Source organism: Balaenoptera borealis (genome assembly GCF_965194805.1).
Source record: "Balaenoptera borealis genome assembly, chromosome: 11".
Taxonomy (NCBI): domain Eukaryota; kingdom Metazoa; phylum Chordata; class Mammalia; order Artiodactyla; family Balaenopteridae; genus Balaenoptera; species Balaenoptera borealis.
Window position 1 is genome coordinate 12539454 of NC_138868.1, and position 18421 is coordinate 12557874.

An 18421-nucleotide genomic window follows, 5' to 3' on the forward strand; every position below is an offset into this window, starting at 1 on the left:
ACCAAAATGTAAGCCAGAGCAGGAGATAGGCCTTGAATTAATTTCAGTGTCTTTGTATCTCACAGTAAAATAGAAAATCTTGCATCTTAAGTCCTGTTTGTCCAGGGCTGCTATATTTTCTTTTTTTTTTTTCCCCCATCAATTAATTTTTTTTAAGAAAAGACTTATTTTCTCTAATGTCCCATTAGCCGATGTGAAGTCTGGGAGTGTTAAAGCACTCCCAGAGTGGCTTTGGGCAAGTTCCTCTGAAGACCCCTCCCAAGGCTGCTTCTCTGGCTCTGTTTGCATACCTGGACCCTGGAGAACCCAGTACTTACTATCCATACGCAGTCTGGCTACTGTCTACCATACCTTCATCAACCCATCTCATATTTCTTTTGTGACAATTCGTGTAATTAATCAGCCTTATCTTACAGGTGGGGCTTCCAAAGGGCTGGCTTGGGGCTATATAACTCGTGAGTACCAGATATAGGATCAGAGCCACCCCTATTCTATACAGCCCGTGCTTGGGTGGTTACACTTTATCCTTTGTGTTTTTGTAGCAATCTGGAAAATACTCCCTGGTTCTGGTTTTCCACTGTCCTAATCTCTTAATTCTTCTACATTAAAAAAGAAAGGTGGGTTTGGAATAGCTTGAGTCCCTGGGCCCCAGGAGGAATCCAGGAGGCTGGACTTGGGGAGCTGTAGACTGCATTGAATATACAAGCAGCTCTCCCCCAGATTCAGCTTTCTATACGGGGAAATGGCCACGGAAGCCATTAGTTCACTCGCTCTGGGCCAGAATGAGAGCAGCGCCGCTGGTTCAGCTGGCTAGTTCATGCTGATCACGAGCTCCGACGGGCAATTATATATGTCTTTGATTAATAAAAAATGGAGCAATGAATGAATATTTAATCAATAAAGTCTGGCAGGTTGACTCTTTCAGAACCTGGGCTGGGGGTGAGGCAGGGAGTAATCAAAGGGGTCCTTGGTGGCGAAAAGGCAGAGCACCACGCCAGGGGGTGGTTTCTGGAAAGCTGTTGTGGACTGGGAAAAAAAAAAAAAGCACAACCTAAAAGTTGTGAGCTATGTTTTATTCGGGGACCTTCCTGAGGACTATAGCCTGGGAGGCAGCCTCTCGGCTCTGAGAAACTGTTCCAAAGAGGTCAGGGAGGAGTCAGATATCTAAACGTTTTTGCTGGAGAAACAACAACAACAACAATAACAATAACAGCCCATGTAGTCAGACAGGAAAAGATTACTGCCAATCACAAAAACAGACATCTCGAGTTCATGATTTTAGCGTTTTTCTAAGTATGGGAAGAGGCAAGCATCTTGGCTTATTGAAGTTATTCCTGCATAAGATCTTAACTGGGACTTCCCTGGTGGCACAGTGGTTAAGAGTCCGCCTGCCCAGGCAGGGGACAAGGGTTGAAGCCCTGGTCAGGGAAGATCCCACGTGCCGCGGAGCAACTAAGCCCATGCGCCACAACTACTGAGCCCCTGCGCCACAACTACTGAAGCCCGCGCACCTAGAGCCCGTGCTCCGCAACAAGAGAGGCCACCGCAATGAGAAGCCCGCGCATCACAACGAAGAGTAGCCCCTGCTCGCTGCAACTATAGAAAAGCCCGGCGCAGCAACGAAGACCCAGAGCAGCCAAAAATTTAAAAAAAAAAAAAAAAGATCTTAACTATCTAGGGCCAGAATCCTGTTTTCTCCATCCTGAATTTCCCTCAGGGTGCACCGTCTGGTCGGCCGCAGGTAGTGGAATGGCAGGCAACACAGTCACTGAAAGGCCAGGCACCATTTTTTTTTTTTCCTGTCTGCACTGTCTAGTTCCGGCTCTTGGTTCTCTTACTCTGTGTTGGGATTTGCTGGCAGCGCTAGGAGCATGAGATCAGGAGAAAGGATTGAGCTCCTGGGCAAATGGGGAGAAACATATTCTGTGCCCACCCGCGTGGTCCCGGTAGAGCACAAGGAAGAAGGTGTGTGTGTGTGTGTATGTGTGTGTGTGTGTGTGTGTGTCTGCAGGTAAGCCGTCTGTGTGTGTGCTGCGACTGTGTGATCTTTTCCGTGGGGCTGCCTGTCTGTGCGCAACAGAACTAAAACTATCTCGGTCAGGGGAGGGAGGAGGGGCAAAGGAGCTGAGAGGCTGCAAGAGGATCAAGAGAGGGAAACAGATGCTGCTGGGGTTAGAGTGACAGGAGGGAAGGTCTCAGGGCGTGGTCAAAAAGAGCACGGGATTGTGAGAGCTGGAGAAGAAGGAAGTGATGGAGAGTGGGTCGCGGAGGACCTCTCTGGCCCCGCCCATCCCGGCCCTTCCGGGATCTCTGGGGGCGTGGAGGGTCTGGGAGGGGCGAGTGGAGGCGCGAATCTAAACCTCGCAAGGTACGCTGCGGCTAACCCCGAGAGCTCCGCGAGGAGGCCAGCGGGTAGGACGCGGCTCGGGGCCGGGGCCGGGGGTGCGGGCGGCGGGGCCGCGGGGACGAGGCGAGGGGCTCTGTGGCTGGGCAGACCTCGGGGCGCCCCTGCTGGGAGGGCCGCTGACCACGTGCTGGAGGGGGAGCGGGTGGGGGTGGGGAGCGCTTTCCTGGCAGATGGTGATGCGAGGAGGGGCGCTAGGAAGGGGGTTATTGGGAGTCCTAGCCGAGGGTCACGGAGGATCGTGTGGAGGTGGGGATATTTTTGCCCTTAGACTGGCCTGCGACGTGACTAACCGGACCATGTGACCTTGGGAAGTTGACAAAGTCCTCTGAGCTTTTGTCAGTGAACTGAAGATAAGAAAACACCCACTTTGCCAAGTTATTGTGAGGCTTTGTGAGGACCTGTGTAAAGTCCCTTATCCCCTGTTCCTGGCTCACAGTTGCTGTTGTTATTTTAGTGGCCCGTCTCCAGAACTGAGGCTCAGATCCAGCTTCCCGACCTGTTGCCAGCTGTGGGATGGAGAGGCATTTGCAGCTGTTTCTAACACCTGGCCTCTTTGTCTATCCCACAGAGAACCTTTGTCCACCGCTACCTTTCCCACAGCCCTGTGTACCAAGCAGCCTCTGCCTTATTTTACAGGATCCAGGGAATCGCCCACTGATGGTTTTCACCCAGGCCTGAAACAGCCAGCACCAGAGAGCCACCTGAACAGAAGCGCCTGCCGAAGGAATTTTCCAAGTGGCTCGAAAGCCGGGCTTTGCCGCTCCTGTGGTCAGCCCAGGAGGCCACCAGTGGGATTTGAGGATCGGCTCCACCTCGGACCATGCAGGGCCAGAGGCTGCCCCTTCGTGTGGCCACCCTGCTGACGGGGCTGCTGGAATGCCTCGGCTTTGCGGGCGTCCTCTTCGGCTGGGCATCCCTGGTGTTTGTCTTCAAAACAGAACATTACTTCGAGGAGCTGTGTGAACCGAGTGCCAGGCTGATGGGCAATGCCACGGGGCTGGATGGTAAGGGAGGAGGGCTTCTCTAGGAAGCTGAGTCTGGTTCCCCGGTGGCGGGAAGGGGTCGGAAGGACTCCACCCGCTGCCTCCTCTGCCAGCATGTCTATGGTGAGAGGAAGGGAGTGTCAGCTGCCCCTGCCCTCAACCTTGGTCTCGGAGGTCCCCGGGGAGGGAAGTACCGGCTCCCAAGAGGTAATTAGGGGCAGTCACGTCTCCACGTACCTAAGGGAGAACTTATTCTACCAGGCAAGCTGTCCGAGATGGAAGAGGCTGCCCTGGACGGGAGCCAGGCTGGGTGCCGGCCTGGCAGGAAGGCTGGGATGGATGGGAGGTTGGCCCGTCCACCCTGGGCTCTTGAGATCTGCCTTTCTCTCCTCCAGACTGCAAAGCCCAGGACGAGCGCTTCTCACTCATCTTCACCCTGGCATCCTTCATGAACAACTTCATGACGTTCCCCACTGGCTACATCTTTGACCGTTTCAAGACCACCGTGGCCCGCCTCATAGCCATGTAAGTCCCAAGGGGATCTGAACAGGGGTGGGCAAGAGGAATTCTGGCAGCAGCTTTGTTTGGAGGGAGACCCAGGCCAGGCAACTGGGTATCCCTGCCCCAGCAGCCCTGCTAGAAACTGCCCAGGGTGTGGACTCTGTCTCGACCTTCCCTCTTCCCCACACTCCTGCTTCCCTTTCTTCACCTCCTTCCTCTGTTGCACGTGACACTGCATGCTGTATGATATGCTGAATCGAGCAGGAGCCCAGGCCTGCTTCCTGTGAGCGCTGGCCCGGGACAGGGTTATGAAATTAGCAAAGCCTAGAATTGTCACTCTCGGGGCTTCCCTGGTGGCGGTCCAGGGGTTAAGACTCCGCGCTTCCAGTGCAAGGGGCACCAGTTTGATCCCTGTTGGGGAACTGAGATCCCACATGCCGTGCGGTGTGGCCAATAAAGAAATAAAAATAAAAATAGAATTACCACCCTCGCCTTCATGCCAGGGACCTTTGTCCTCATCATACCCGAGTGACTCATTGCCATCCTCCTTACCGCCACCATCACTCCCCAGAAGCTTAGGTAGTAAGGCGTCCTGGGTGTCTCCAGCGGTGGGATTTCAGTTTCCCTCTGACGGGAGGGGAGGCCGTGGGGGTCCATCCCATGCAGACGAGTCACGGAGGGTAAGGGACTTGCTGGCTCCACAGGGTGCCACCGCAGCTGGCCAGGTTCGGTGATAAGCAGCGGCCTGCGGGGGAGCTGATAGGACCCAGAGCCGGCGCCTCCCGGGAGGCACGTGAGAGGCTAGCTGTCAGAGGGACCAGAGGGTGGCTGGACCAGGAAACAGCCGGGCAGGAAAGCAAGTCCTTGGCTCTCTAAGCCTTTGGGTGCACGATGACTCTGTCAGTCGCTCTTGGAATTTGGTCACCTGTCTCCTCCTCTTGCCCGTCCTTCTCTGCCCACTCCCTCTTCTCCAGCCTTTAGTGTGTTAAGAAAAACCCAGTCTTCCCACCCGTGTTTCTCCTTTACTTTTACACAGAACTCTGCACTTCTGGTCACCAAATGTGTGGAAGCCTTTCCCACACCAGGCAATACTGTGGCACCAGCTGGGTGTCCTATCATTTAACTCAATTCTGACACTGTCTACCTGGAGATATAGCATCAGATCCCACAGGTTAAGGGCTCAGTCCCACCAGACTGCCCTCCACCTCAGATGCCAATTGCAAGTGGTAGGTCCCCAGTTTACCCACAACTTCAGCTGCAAACCTGGGATTCCTGTGACCTCCTCCCCCTTGGATTCAGTTATTTGCTAAAGGGCTCGCAGAACTCAGGGAAACACATATACCAGTTTATTAAAGGATATGATGAAGGATACAGATGAACAGCCAGATGAAGAGACACATAGGGCGAGGTCAGGGAGGGTCCCGAGCCCAGCATCTCTTCTGTCCCTGTGGAGTTAGGGTGCCACACCCTCCTGGTCCATGGCTGTGTTCCCCAACCTGGGAGCTCCCCAAACTCCATACTCTTAGGATTTTATGGAGGCTTCCTCATGTAGGCATGATCAATTATTAACTCCATTTCCAGCCCCTCTCCCCTCTCTGGAGAAGTCGGGGGCAGGGCTGAAAATTCCAAGCGTCTAATTATGGCTGGTCTTCCTGGTAAGCAGCCCGCATCCAGGACCCATCCAGGGTCACCTCATTAGAATGAAAGATGCTCCTAGTTCTCTTATGTAGGAATTTATAAGGGTCTTAGGAGCCCCGTGTCAGGGACTGCGGACCTGGACCAAATATGTATTTCTTATTATAAATCAGAATGTCACACTTAAGCACTGCTTTTATTACCCCATGCTTCTAAGAGAGTCCCATAACCTTGGGATCGTGGTCCTTAAACAATAACATTGTAGAACTTTAAGCTTAGGGCCTAGATCAGTCAGTCCAATCATCTCTTTTTTTTAAATGGTTAGATTCTGTTTTTTTTTTTTAATTTTTTTAAATTGGGGTATAGTTGTTTTATAATGTTCTGTTAGTTTCTACTATACAGCAAAGTGGAGTTCCCTGTGCTCTACAGTAGTTTCTCATTAGGTATCTGTTTTATACATATTAGTGTATATATGTCAATCCCAATCTTACAGTTCATCCCACCACCGCCCCCCCCTTCCCCCGCTTGGTGTCCATACGTTTGTTCTCTACGTCTGTGTCTCTATTTCTGCCTTACAAACAGGTTCATCTGTACCATTTTTCTAGATTCCACATATATGCGTTCATAAGCGATATTTGTTTTTCTCTTTCTGACTTACTTCACTCTGTATGACAGTCTCTAGGTCCATCCACAAACATCTCTTCATAGAAGAGGCTGCTGAGGCCCAGAGAAGGGCAGTGCCTTGCCCAAGGTCACACAGCAAGAGGAATTAGAACTCAAGATTATGATTTGTAAACGAGGCACTAACCCCTTTCTTCAAGGGCTTGGCTGGTTGGGACTTCTAGGTGGGAGGACCTTGGCTCCACGCTCCCTGCCCCTCCAGCTTTCTCTCTTGTTGACCGCATTCTCCATCTGCCGTTCTGTGTTCCAGATTTCTCTACACCAGCGCCACGCTTACCATAGCCTTCACCTCTGCAGGTGAGTGCCGTCGGGAGGGACACAACCTCAGGGGCAGCTGGTGGATGGGCAGGTGCAGAAGGTAATGGGCAGTTATTCAGAGATCCACAAACTTTTCAGCTGGAAAGAGTCCTTGAGAGGGTTATTGCTGGTCTATAAAAACAGTTTAGTCTAGTGAGACGTGCAAAAAATAAGGACAGTGGAGGGGTTGCTTCAGAGAGAAGACTTTATTCAAAAGATTACATCCTTCCTTTTGTTATGTATTAAATGTCCTCTCTCTCTCTTTTTTTTTTTTTAATGAAATGATAATATGAATGGCAGTTTTTGAAAATATCCTGACTTAGCCGGGTACAAACTGATAACTCTAGTGTAGTCAGAAGTTTTCTTTTCAAATTTTACTGGTCTATAAGTGTCTAAAATTCCCAAAGTCTGGGAATTCCAGTCTGGTGTATTCCCCACTTCCTCCATTATGTAGAGGAGAAAACAGGTCAGAGAGAGACCCTTCGCAAAGACTAGCCAAAGGCCACAGAGCAAGTTAGTGGGAAGGGGTCCTGGGACCCTGGCTGTGCTCTTTGCTAGCATCTCAGTTATAGAGGCCAAGAGATGCTTTCCAGTATTCCTCCCCAGTGTCAGATCACGTGGCTCAGTTTTGGGGTTAGGAAGTAAAAGTACCTAACTCTCCTGTGTCTAGTACCTGTGCTGAAGCTGTTACTTCATTTGTGTTCAGTGAACGCAGGCTGACTGAGGGTCTCTCTCTGAGCAGATCTCATGAGGTAGCCTGGCACCTCAAGCCAGTTATTTTAAAACCACTCTGCTCATCAAACTGTCTTCTTACCTAAAAGCCTAAACATGATTTTCAAGTGGCTGAATGTGGAGGTGATGGCTGGGTATGTTTGACTCACATTTGTGAATCACTGGAGTCACAATATTCCCTTTCCCTCTAAAATAGGGCTTTTTGGTTTTGGAAAAATCATGCTATTGTGAAAGGAATCTCAACCAACCTTTAGTGCATTTGAAGACGTACCTTTTATAGAGACAGAAATTGAATGGTAAAGAGTGTGAATGCTCTAAAATGAGCAGGTTTACAGTGCTTCTCAAAGTATGGAACAAAAGTTACTAGGATAATAGTTACTTTGGAGAATATTCTTAGGAAGCACACATGTGCTGCATTAACATTGAATCACCTGGTGGGAGAGTTACTCCCTTTTTATTTCTCATTCAGCCCTCTGATTTCATGCACGAGAGTCTTGGTTTGGGGCTGGGATGATTTTAACACTATGACAAGAGCAAGTATCAGGCTTTGAACATTCTGAAGTTTAATAACAGTGTTTTCATTGTATTTATTTTTACAGTTACCTCCTATTCACAACAAGCAACACAAGTTGCTTTTCATTTATACTAGCGATATAAAGTTTTCTCTTTTTTTGGCCGTGCCACAGTGGCTTGTGGGATCTCAGTTCCCCGACCAAGGATTGAACCTGGGCCACGGCAGTGAAAGCCCAGAATCCTAACCACTAGGCCACCAGGGAACTCCCAATATAAAGTTTCGTTTAAAAATAATAGATTTCTTTTGGATAAAAGTGAGTCAACTTAAAAAAACATTTTTTTTAGCAAATAAGACAGGTGTGGGTTATGGCCCAAATCATGAAGGTGGGCAGAAAGAAGGCTGTGACTTGGGAAAGACTAATTTACGGAGGGCTCCCTAGTCCTGGGCACTTTAGTTGTTTTTAGTTCTGCTTTCTTACCCAACACTTGCCAGACCTGTTAGAATGATTTTTTTGCATGTCAGTCTTTCCAAGGGCAAGAAGTATTTATTCATCCTGCATTTCCAGTGCCAAGCACAATGCCTGGCACAAAGGAAATGCTCAAAGTTTAATGAACAAAAGAGAGACACTCAGATCTCACAGCGCCTGGTGAGGTGGGAAGAGCAGGGACTGTTATTCCCATTTATCAGATGAAATGACTGAGTCCCAGATTCAAAATCTAGCTCAAAGCAGTGAATTAGAGGCTGGACTCAGGGACTGAATCCAGGCTTCTCTCCCCCACAGTGTCAAGGATGAATAGAGGGGCTGCTTGTGGTTTAATGAGGGAAGGGGGCGGTGGGTTGAGTCGTGCCTCTCTCTGTAGACATCCACCCTGCCAGAGACCAAGGGTCATCTTTGATGAGGAAGAGGGTGTCTCAGGAGACCTCTGCAGGGTCCCTCCGCAGGGGCACGTGAAGGAGCCTTGACCAGGACCCTAAGATCCTTGGAGGATGCTGGGAGGCTGCCTAGAATTGGGGTCCTGAGCCCAGGATTGTAGGGAGCAGTTGGGGGCCAGAGTTCGGGGCTGCATGTTTGGGTTGCACTGTGACACCTCCCCATCTCTGTCTTGGATTGTTCCAGACTCAGCTGTGCTGCTCTTCCTGGCCATGCCCATGCTCACCGTGGGAGGAATCCTGTTTCTGATCACCAACCTGCAGGTGTGAGCCTGCCCTCATCACAGGCACCTGGCCGGAGGTTGGGGCGGGTGGAGGGAGGGAGAAGCACTTTGCTACATGGGCTGCCTCTGATGGGGTTGGCCCAAGCCAGGGTGGTAGCTCCTGGGGTGGAAGGGTAGGTCTGGGTATGAGGGCCTGACACTTGCCGGGTGCACAGGAAAGATTTCACGGATAAATAAGTGATTCAGGCTGATCGTGTGTTCTCCAGATCGGGAACCTATTTGGCAAACACCGCTCAACCATCATCACCATGTACAATGGAGCATTTGACTCTTCCTCGTCAGTCTTCCTTATCATTAAGGTAAAGGATAGCAATAGCCCATGTCTATCTCCCTGCTGCTGGGGAGCACCAGGCATCCATGACCAGCCTCCAGGGTGCAAGGCAAGAGCCTGGGCCAAGACTCATTCTTAGAAACAGGTTTCAGCCCCTCATTTTTTTAAAAAAATTAATTAATTAATTAATTAATTAATTAATTTTTGGCTGTGTTGGGTCTTCGTTTCTGTGCGAGGGCTTTCTCTAGTTGCGGCAAGTGGGGGCCCCTCTTCATCGCGGTGCGCGGGCCTCTCACCATCGCGGCCTCTCTTGTTGCGGAGCACAGGCTCCAGACGCGCAGGCTCAGTAAGTGTGGCTCACGGGCCCAGTTGCTCCGCGGCATGTGGGATCTTCCCAGACCGGGGCTCGAACTCGTGTCCCCTGCATTGGCAGGCAGATTCTCAACCACTGCGCCACCAGGGAAGCCCCAGCCCCTAATTCTTACACTGACTTTTTGTGTGATGAAATACACCCAGGGACTTCCCTGGTGGTCCAGTGGTTAAGACTCCACACTTCCAAAAAAAAAAAAGACTCTGCACTTCTACTGCAGGGGACGGAGGTTCGATCCCTGGTCAGGGAACTAGGATCCTGCTAGCTGCGCGGCAAAAAAACCCCACCTAACGTAAAGTTTTCCATGTTAACCATTTTTAAGTGTACAGTTCAATGGCATTAAGTTCATTCATGTTGTTTTACAACCATCACCGCCATCCATCTCTAGGACTCTTCTCCACCCTGTAAAACTGAAACTCTGTGCCCATTAAACAATAATCCCCATTGTGGGTACCCCCCCATCTCCCCCTTGCCCCTGGCAGCCACTGTCTTATTGTCTATTTCTGTGAATTTGACTACTGTAGGTACCTCATAAGTCATATAGTATTTGTCCTTCCGTGACTGGGTTTTTCCATTTAGCGTAATGTCTTCAAGGTTTATCAATGTTGTAGCAGGTGTCAGAATTTCCTTCCTTTTTAAGGCTGAATAATGTTCCATCGTATGTATGTGCCACATTTCCTTTATCCATTCATCCGCAGATGGATACTTGATTTGCTTCCACCTTTCGGATGTTGTGAATAATGCTGCTGTGAACGTGGCTGTTACACTGACCTTTCCTCTCCTTTTTCTGCAGCTCCTTTATGAACAGGGCATCAGTCTCAGGGCCTCCTTCATCTTCATCTCTGTCTGCAGTGCCTGGCATGTTGGGCGTACTTTCCTTCTGATGCCCCGGGGGCACATCCCCTACCCGCTGCCCCCCAACTACAGCTACGGGTAAGGACTATGAGCTGGTGATGGTGTGCCCAGAACCCCTCATCTCACCTGGAGTAGGAAGCAGGGATGGGACAGACATAGTAAGGCAGCGGAAACCTGTCCCAGGAGAGGAGGACTAGACCAGGGATGTATTAGTTAGCTACTGCTGCATAACAAACTACCCCAAAACTTAATGGCCTAAAACATTAAGCATTTATTATTTCCACAAGTCTATGGGTAGCTGGCTAGTTCTACTGATCAGGGAGCTACTTGGATGATCTTGACAAGGCTTCTCATGCCTCTGATCATCTGGTGGGCTAGCTGGGTGCTGGCTGGTCTAGGATGGCCTTACTCACATGGGGTTTGTCTGGCCATTTGGAGTGGCAGGGATTTCTGGGTCACATGGCTTTTATCCTTCCACAGGCTAGCTTGGGCTTCTTCACATGGTGGTCTCAGGGTTCCAAGATAAATGCCAAAATGCACAAGGTTTTTTCAGTTTTAAGCTTAGAATTGTCACAACATCACTTCTGCTGGGTTGTCTTGGCTGAGCAGCTCACAAAGCCAGCCCAGATGGAGGGGACAGGGAAATAGTCAGAGCTGTATTGCAAAGGGTGGAGAACAGAGGAGGGGAAGAAATGGGACCGTTTTTGCCGCCACTCATCAAAGCAGTAGAGAGAGGGCATTTGTTTGCTGTTTGGCAGCCCCATGTGCTCTGATTTCATCTCACAGTAGTCCTGAGATACGCATACTTATCTCCAGTTTCCAAATGGGAACAAGGAGGCTCAGAAGAGTTAGGTCTGAGCCATGTTGCACAGCCCCAGGAAGAGGCAGAGCTGGGGTTTGAACCCAGGCCTGTCCTATTCTTCCTGCACTTCGGTGGTTCCCAAACATTGCTACATATTAGAATTGCTGGGATTACTTGGAGATCTTTAAAAAATATGGGAGCCTGTCTCCCATGCCCAGACATTCTGATTTAATTGGTCTGGGCTGTGACTTGGGCATTGGGGTTGTGAAAAGGTGATTCCAATGTATAGCGAAATGTACTATCCCCAACCCACCAGCCTGAATCTGAGGCTCAGCTCACAATTTTTGGGTCAGGCTGATGGGGCTTCTGTTTCCACAGCCTGTGCTCTGGGGATGGCCCCGGAGAGGAAGAGAAGAAAACGGTTGAGTCCCAAAAGCTGGAGCTTTCAGAGGAGTTCATTTCACCAAAGAAAGGTGAGCCCTACTGGTTAACCCATTTCCACTCCAGAACGTGGCCTTTCCCCGCAGCCAACTTGGTTGCTCACCTCCAGAGCTTTCCCAGGGACTCAGAATCAGGAAAGGTCAGGTAGGGAAAAGACCTGCAGGATCTTCTCAACCCCCTCAGTTTATAGGCGGTCCAGAGAGGGGCAAAATTTTTGTCTCATCTCTCCTTTTTGTCCCCCTTTTCTTTCTCATCTCATCATACCCTTTCCCCTCGCAGCCAGTCTTCCATCATTTGCCTTCCCTTCCCCCCACTCCTAAGTCTGCCTTATTTGTCCCCATTTCTGCAGGTCCCCTGGGTCTGCCCTCTCTCATTGTCCCATCTCCATCACTGCCTCCTTTCTCTCCTCTGTCTGTTTTGGGTCTTTGGTTATAAACATCACAAACCACTGCTGGTTAAGGTAGAAACGAGAACAGGATTCTGGGAAGTTCACAAAAGCAAGGGCAAAGTGCACTTGCCAGGCTCCATCCAGGAAGAGTAGAACCAGGATGCCTCTGGGGGCCCCAGTCTAAAATCACAGCCAGTCTGCCTCTCGAGGAGAATGATCAAATGGGTCAGCCTTGGGTGAGGCATGGAACGCTTAATTCACAGTCCCATCTGGACCGTGAAGAATAGGGCAGGGGGAGATTTCCAGAGGAGACTCAGGATCCTGGTACTGAAAGAAAAGAAGGGGATATAGATCAGCTGAAATACTAGCTGTCCGCCGCGAACCCTCATCTCTAACTTTCTCCTCTCGTCTTTCTTTTCATCATCCTGGCTGAGAAAGATCAGGAAAGTGTTAGTGCAAGAAACGTCATTGAGTCCAAGCTGCGATAGATCAGATTTCGGCAGGCAGAGGACGTGGGAGGCTCATTCAAGGTGGTGGGGACAGGATGATGCGTCGAGGTGGCGTTGTGCCCAGGAAGGCAAGAAGAGCAGTTGAGCTCGGACCTCAGGCTGTCCCATCAAGACCCCTACACTCTTGCCCATCCCTGCCCCCCAACTTTAATTGTAACTCTTGCCCAAATCTTCCTCTCCCCACCAGAGATCCCAAGAGCAGGGCAGCAGCAGGAACCCCGCTCTTTCCGGAGCTACGCTTTCTCTCGGCGCTTTGCCTGGCACCTGGTGTGGCTGTCTGTGATACAGTTGTGGCACTACCTCTTCATCGGCACCCTCAACTCTCTGCTGAGCAACTTGGCCAGTGGGGACAGGGTACTAGGTATGTGACGAGGCTGGGAGGCAGCACATCTGAGCATCACAGCTGGGGACTTGGAACCTCGAGCCGCGGGGTGCTAAGCTCAGCAGGGCTCTGTGCTCCAGAGAAAGGTCTGAGCAGGGGTGTGGCGAGGAGGGTCAGGCAGGGCAAGGGCCGGGTGGGAGGGTCCTCTCCTGTAAGGCACTCCTGGAAAGTTCTTACCGCCCAACCCCTCTCTGCCCTCTGCAGTCAGCACCTACACAAATGCCTTTGCCATCACTCAGTTCTTTGGAGTGCTGTGTGCCCCCTGGAATGGCCTGCTCATGGATCGGCTTAAATACAAGTACCAGCAGGAAGCAAGAAAGACAGGTGAGACCTGGGCTCCAGGGGACCAGGGAACCAGGAGGGGAGAGATCTTTATTTTCCTCCATGCCCATCTTCTCTTTTCTTCTAAATCCTTTTCTACTTGCATCTGTCCATTCATCCATCCATCACTCATCCATCCATCCATCCATCCATCCATCCATCCATCCATCCCATATCTGTCCATTCATCACCCATCCATCCATCATCCAACCAGTAGTCACTGAGTGCCAATTATATGCCAGTCACAGTTCTAGATTCAGTAACGGACAGGACAGATATATCCTTGTTCTCAAGAAGCTGTTCTCAGTCTAGAGAGTGGAGAAATGCCAGTAATCAAGCTTTACAGTCCATGAAGTAAACCTGCAGGGAGCTATGAAACAGAAAGAAAGGCACATAACCTGTTCTGGGTGGGGATGGTATGGGTGTCAGGGAAGGAAGTCTTCCTGGAGGAAGTGGCATCTAAGCCAAGACCTAAAGGAAGAGTAAAGAAGTGAGAAGATGAAGAGGAGGGCCTTGGGAGAGTGGCCCAGGAGTGCAGAGGAGTCAAGGTGGTGAAGGGGAGAGTGAAACACTGAGGAATCTGAAGAATCCCAGAAAGTGATTCGGGCTGGCCAGGGCACAGAGGGGGTGGTAGGGAGGGGGCTGGAAAGACGGAGGTAAGAAGGGACAGGCAGTGTTATGCCAAGGAGCTTGGACATGATCCTTGGACAAGAATGGAGGAGCAGGCATGCTGAGGTCTCTCTCTTTTTTTTTTTTTTTGGCCTTGCACCTCATGGCTTGCGGGATCTTAGTTCCCCGACCAGGGATTGAACTTTGGCGTACGCAGTGAAAGCGCAGCATCCTAACCGCTGGACCGCCAGGGAATTCCCTTTACCCTTGTAGTTTCATCTCTCCCACTCCTCCCTTCCGTGAGCTGCTTCTCCTACCGCTGCTGGAGTATTTTAAAACAAATCTCAGACATCAGATCATTTCATCTGTAAATACATCAGTTTGTAGCTCCAGCAAATAAGGCCTCTTTTATTTAAATTAAACATCACCATAATATCATCATACGTAAAACAGCCCCTAGTCATTTCTTAGTATCATCTAATAAGGTAGTCCTGTTCAGATTTCCTTAATGGTCTCAACTATGCCTTTTTATAGTTGGTTTGTTCAGATTCGGATCCATACAGGGGCCACACAATGTACTGATGTGCCTTTTAGATGTTTTTAAGTCTCTGTGTCCCCCACCCCCTTTTTTCCCTTAGTTGTTCATTTATTGAAGGAACTAGGTTGTTTGTCCTGTCAAATTTCCCACATTTTGGATTTGGCATCCTTTTCATGTAAAAACGTTTCTTTGATTGGGTCTTTCCTGTAAACAGGCAGATTAATATTTTTATTAATATTATTATTTAATATTTTTTGGCAAGAATAATTCAGAGGTGGAGCCGTGGGCTACCTACACGCTCTCGTCAGCAGGCCCTTGGTACCCGTAGTTTTGTTCTTATGATGTTAAGATTGATCATTGGGTTCAGACATTGTCAGTCTGATCCGCCCATTATAAAAGTTTCCCATCAGCTGCAGGCCTAACGATTTTAACAGCTATTGATGATCGGTGCCTAGACCCATTATTTTATTAGGGTTGCAAAAAGGAGATTTTCTATTTCTATCTTTCCTTCTGCTTTTAATAGCTAGAATCCCTCTAGAAAGAAAAACTTTCCTTTATTAACTATTTCATTACCCTGAAATAAATGAATGGTTTTTCCTCTATTTACTAGTTTTAGAAAAATGAGTTGGTGCCTTAGAAACTTCCAGGGGTAACCATTCATAGTTTCTCTTTTAAAATCTCATTTTAAATATATTTGACATGTTTCAATCCATTTGTGTCACAATTCTTCTTGATGCTCAAATTGTCTCATCTTTGACTATTGGCAACTTTACCAATCCAGTATCTGTGTCCTTAACAAATAGTCCCATTAGTTTTAGAGAGTGTCTTTCCCTTCTGGCACAAGGAGATATTCAGGTCCATTTCATTGGGTATGTTTCCTGGCCCATACCTGAAACCAGCCATTTCTCCAAATAGCCCTGGGTCCCTTTAAATGAGAAACGGTATTTAAAGACTGCAGTTTGGATGCTAAGGTTTCTAATTCTCCTGGGTTGTCATTGCTTTTAGGCCTCTGAGGTAAGATATACATAATTTTTTGGATGAAAAAATACATCATGAGTATCCACTACTGATATATTTTTTTTTTCAGTACTGATATTTTAATTCAAATTTTACTTCCTTGATTTTTACATTTGTATCTCTTTTCCTCTGAAAATCATGGTTCCTAAAATACTATAATATATACTATATTAATATATATACTGTATATACATACACTGTATACTATATACACATACTATATATATATATATAGTATTTTAAAAATATATTTTATGCATAATTACTGGTTTAGCATCATCAATACTATTAATAATAGTATGATTGCTGCGTGCTGTTTCTCCCTTCCTCCCTCCTTTCTTTCCTTCTTTCCATTCTCATCCTGAGGATACATCCCATAAGAGCTGTCAGTCAAATTACAGTATTTTAAGAGTCACCAACTTGATATAAAGTTATGTTCATTGGTTTCACCTTGTTGGATTTTTTTTGGAATTGCTTTGCTTGTTTTCTTCCTATTATTTTAATTTTATTTTAAATACGTTTGCATATCAAACATTGACATTATTCCTAAGCCGAAACTATGAAACAAGATACAGTCAAAGAAGTTTAGTTTCCTTCTCTGTTCCCTGTCCTCCATTCCTTCCCTTGTTAGGTAATTGTTTTTGTTTTTGCTTTTCCTTAAAGACAGACTCTATGTATGTACAGTTTTTCTTTCTTAGATAAAAGGCAGCGTATCGCACACGCTGTCCTGCAGCTTTCTTTATATAACTCTCTGTCCTGGGTTTGTCCCACAGCCAGGCTCCCTCCTTCTGCCTTTAACCGCTGCCTAGTTCTGTTATGTGACTGCAGCATAGTTGGTGCTGCGTTCCCCTACTGCTGCTGATTTGGTTGGTTTCCAATCTTTTGCTATTACCCGTGGTGCTACCCAGAGTGTCTGTCTGTGGGTTGAGGGGCCTCCCTGTCAGGAGGTCATTGTGATAATCTATGAGTGAGTGATGCTGGCCTGTAATTAGGATGAGTCGCCGGGGTTGGAAACGAGTGGATACATTTGAACGATATTTAGGAAGTGAATTATCAGCATTTGTTGATGGCCTGGAGATGGGGCATGCGTGGAGAGAGGGTTCAGGATGACCCCCCTGCGGGCATCCACGCAGCCTCTGCTCTTCCCTTTGGCCCAGGTTCCTCGGCCTCGGCGGCAGCCCTGTGCTCAACAGTGCCTTCGCTGGTCCTGACGTCTCTGCTGTGCCTGGGCTTCGCCCTCTGCGCCTCCATCCCTGTCCTCCCCCTGCAGTACGCCACCTTCATCCTGCAAGTGATCAACCGCTCCTTCCTCTACGGGGGCAATGCTGCCTTCCTCACCCTCGCGTAAGTGGGCTTGGTATGCGTCACGTGACGGGGGCACCCTTGGGGCAAAGGGAGGTGTGCTGGGGGCAAAGAAATCAGGAGATGAGGACCAGAGGTGGCCAGAGGAGGCACACAGCGTCTGGGAGCAGGTATAGAGGAGGTGGAGGCTGGTGGGAGGGTTAGAGCCTTCATGTACATGAAAGCTCTTCATGTCTGCTCCCCTCTGCCTCTGTTGTCTACCCTGTGAACTCCTATTCACCCTCCAAAGCCCACTTCTGTTCCAGCTCTCCCAGGGAAGAGTAGAAAGAAAGTGTCTTTCTTTCCTTGTGCCTCTCTATTCTTGCTTCCTCTGATAGTGCATGCATCATCTAGCATATAGCGGAATTATTCATGTGTTTTTTCCTTGAGACCTCCCGGGTCACAGCCGGTGTCTGGGTCCATGCTGTTTCCCCGGGATCAAGCACGGTGCCATCTCTTTGCTCTGTCGTTTGAAAGCCTAAGCAAAGGTGAAGGAGGGGAGCTGTGTGGGTGCGGGTGGATGAAGGCAGGCTTAGGCTAGGGGAGTAGGGGGCTGACCAAGGCCCACCAAAGCCATGCCCCTACATGGAGAGAGGGTCCCCAGAGCTCACTGGAACCTCGTTTGTCTCTCTGCCCAGGTTCCCTTCAGAGCACTTTGGGAAGCTTTTTGGGCTAGTGATGGCCTTGTCGGCTGTTGTGTCTCTGCTCCAGTTCCCCATCTTCACCCTCATCAAAGGCCCCCTCCAGAATGACCCGTTCTATGTGAGTACTGTGGCGGGTTGGGGGACCCTGGCCTTAGACCAGCAAGGATGTCCAGATTGGGGCAACTGTGTTGGTCCCCAGCAGGGGGCGCCCCCAACCTGGCTGGGGTGGCCTGGGTGTGGTCCCTGCAGGAGCATTTCTTCACATGGGTACATCCTTGGTCTTGCTTCTCAAACTGGGGTCAGTGGGAGTACCCTGCCTTGTGCTGGGGGTGGGGGTGGGGTCCCTGAAGCCAAAGGGTTAACGTGGCACAGCTTCCCAGGTCACTGAATACTCTCTAGGCCTCTGTTTTTTCATCTGTGTGATGGGCATTGGGACTTCCCTAGCGGTCCAAGGGTTAAGACTCTGCTTCCACTGCAGGGGGCGAGGGTTTAATCCCTGGTCAGGGAACTAAGATCCCACATGCCACGGGGTGCGGCCAAAATAAAAGGCATAATATAATATTCCCCTACCCCCCACCCACCCTGCTGCATGGGGCAGAATGGAAAATAACCAAGAGTCCATCCCAGAGGGCACCACTGGGTCTGAGTGGAAAGTAGAGGATAAACCAGGCAGAATTCTGGTCCCTCCACTAGTGGTGGACTTGGCCTCACTGCTTTCTCTCCCTCCAGGTGAATGTGATGCTGGCGCTCGTCACTCTTCTGACGTTCGTCCACCCCTTCCTGGTGTACCGGGAGTGCTGGCAGAAAGAAAGCACCCCTGGGGTCGCCTAGTTCAGAAGCCCTCACTTTTCAGCCCTGAGGATGTGTCATCTTCCTTCACCTTTGAGCACCCCGTGTCCAGAAAGACTTTGCCCACCCAGGCTACTTGTATAAAGTAGCCATTATTTTTTCTTAAAACGAAAAGACATA

At 49.3% G+C, this 18421-nt stretch overlaps 1 protein-coding gene across 3 annotated transcripts; it reads left to right on the top strand.

Moving 5' to 3' along the window:
• The first annotated feature begins 1787 nt into the window (after nt 1–1787).
• Nucleotides 1788–18421, top strand: SLC43A3 (solute carrier family 43 member 3). 3 transcript variants are annotated; one of them, XM_082341203.1, is made up of 13 exons: nt 1788–1965; nt 3044–3411; nt 3786–3915; nt 6458–6504; nt 8868–8944; nt 9171–9263; nt 10399–10538; nt 11641–11735; nt 12788–12961; nt 13187–13306; nt 16625–16811; nt 17447–17570; nt 18182–18421. In XM_082341203.1, exons 2-13 carry the CDS (start codon nt 3228–3230, stop codon nt 18281–18283), a joined length of 1473 nt encoding a protein of 490 aa, XP_082197329.1. In that variant the 5' UTR covers nt 1788–1965; nt 3044–3227; the 3' UTR covers nt 18284–18421. The 3 variants fall into 3 exon arrangements, with proteins under 3 accessions (XP_082197329.1, XP_082197327.1, XP_082197328.1); XM_082341201.1 differs by lacking the exon at nt 1788–1965 and adding an exon at nt 2154–2412; XM_082341202.1 differs by lacking the exon at nt 1788–1965 and adding an exon at nt 2154–2368.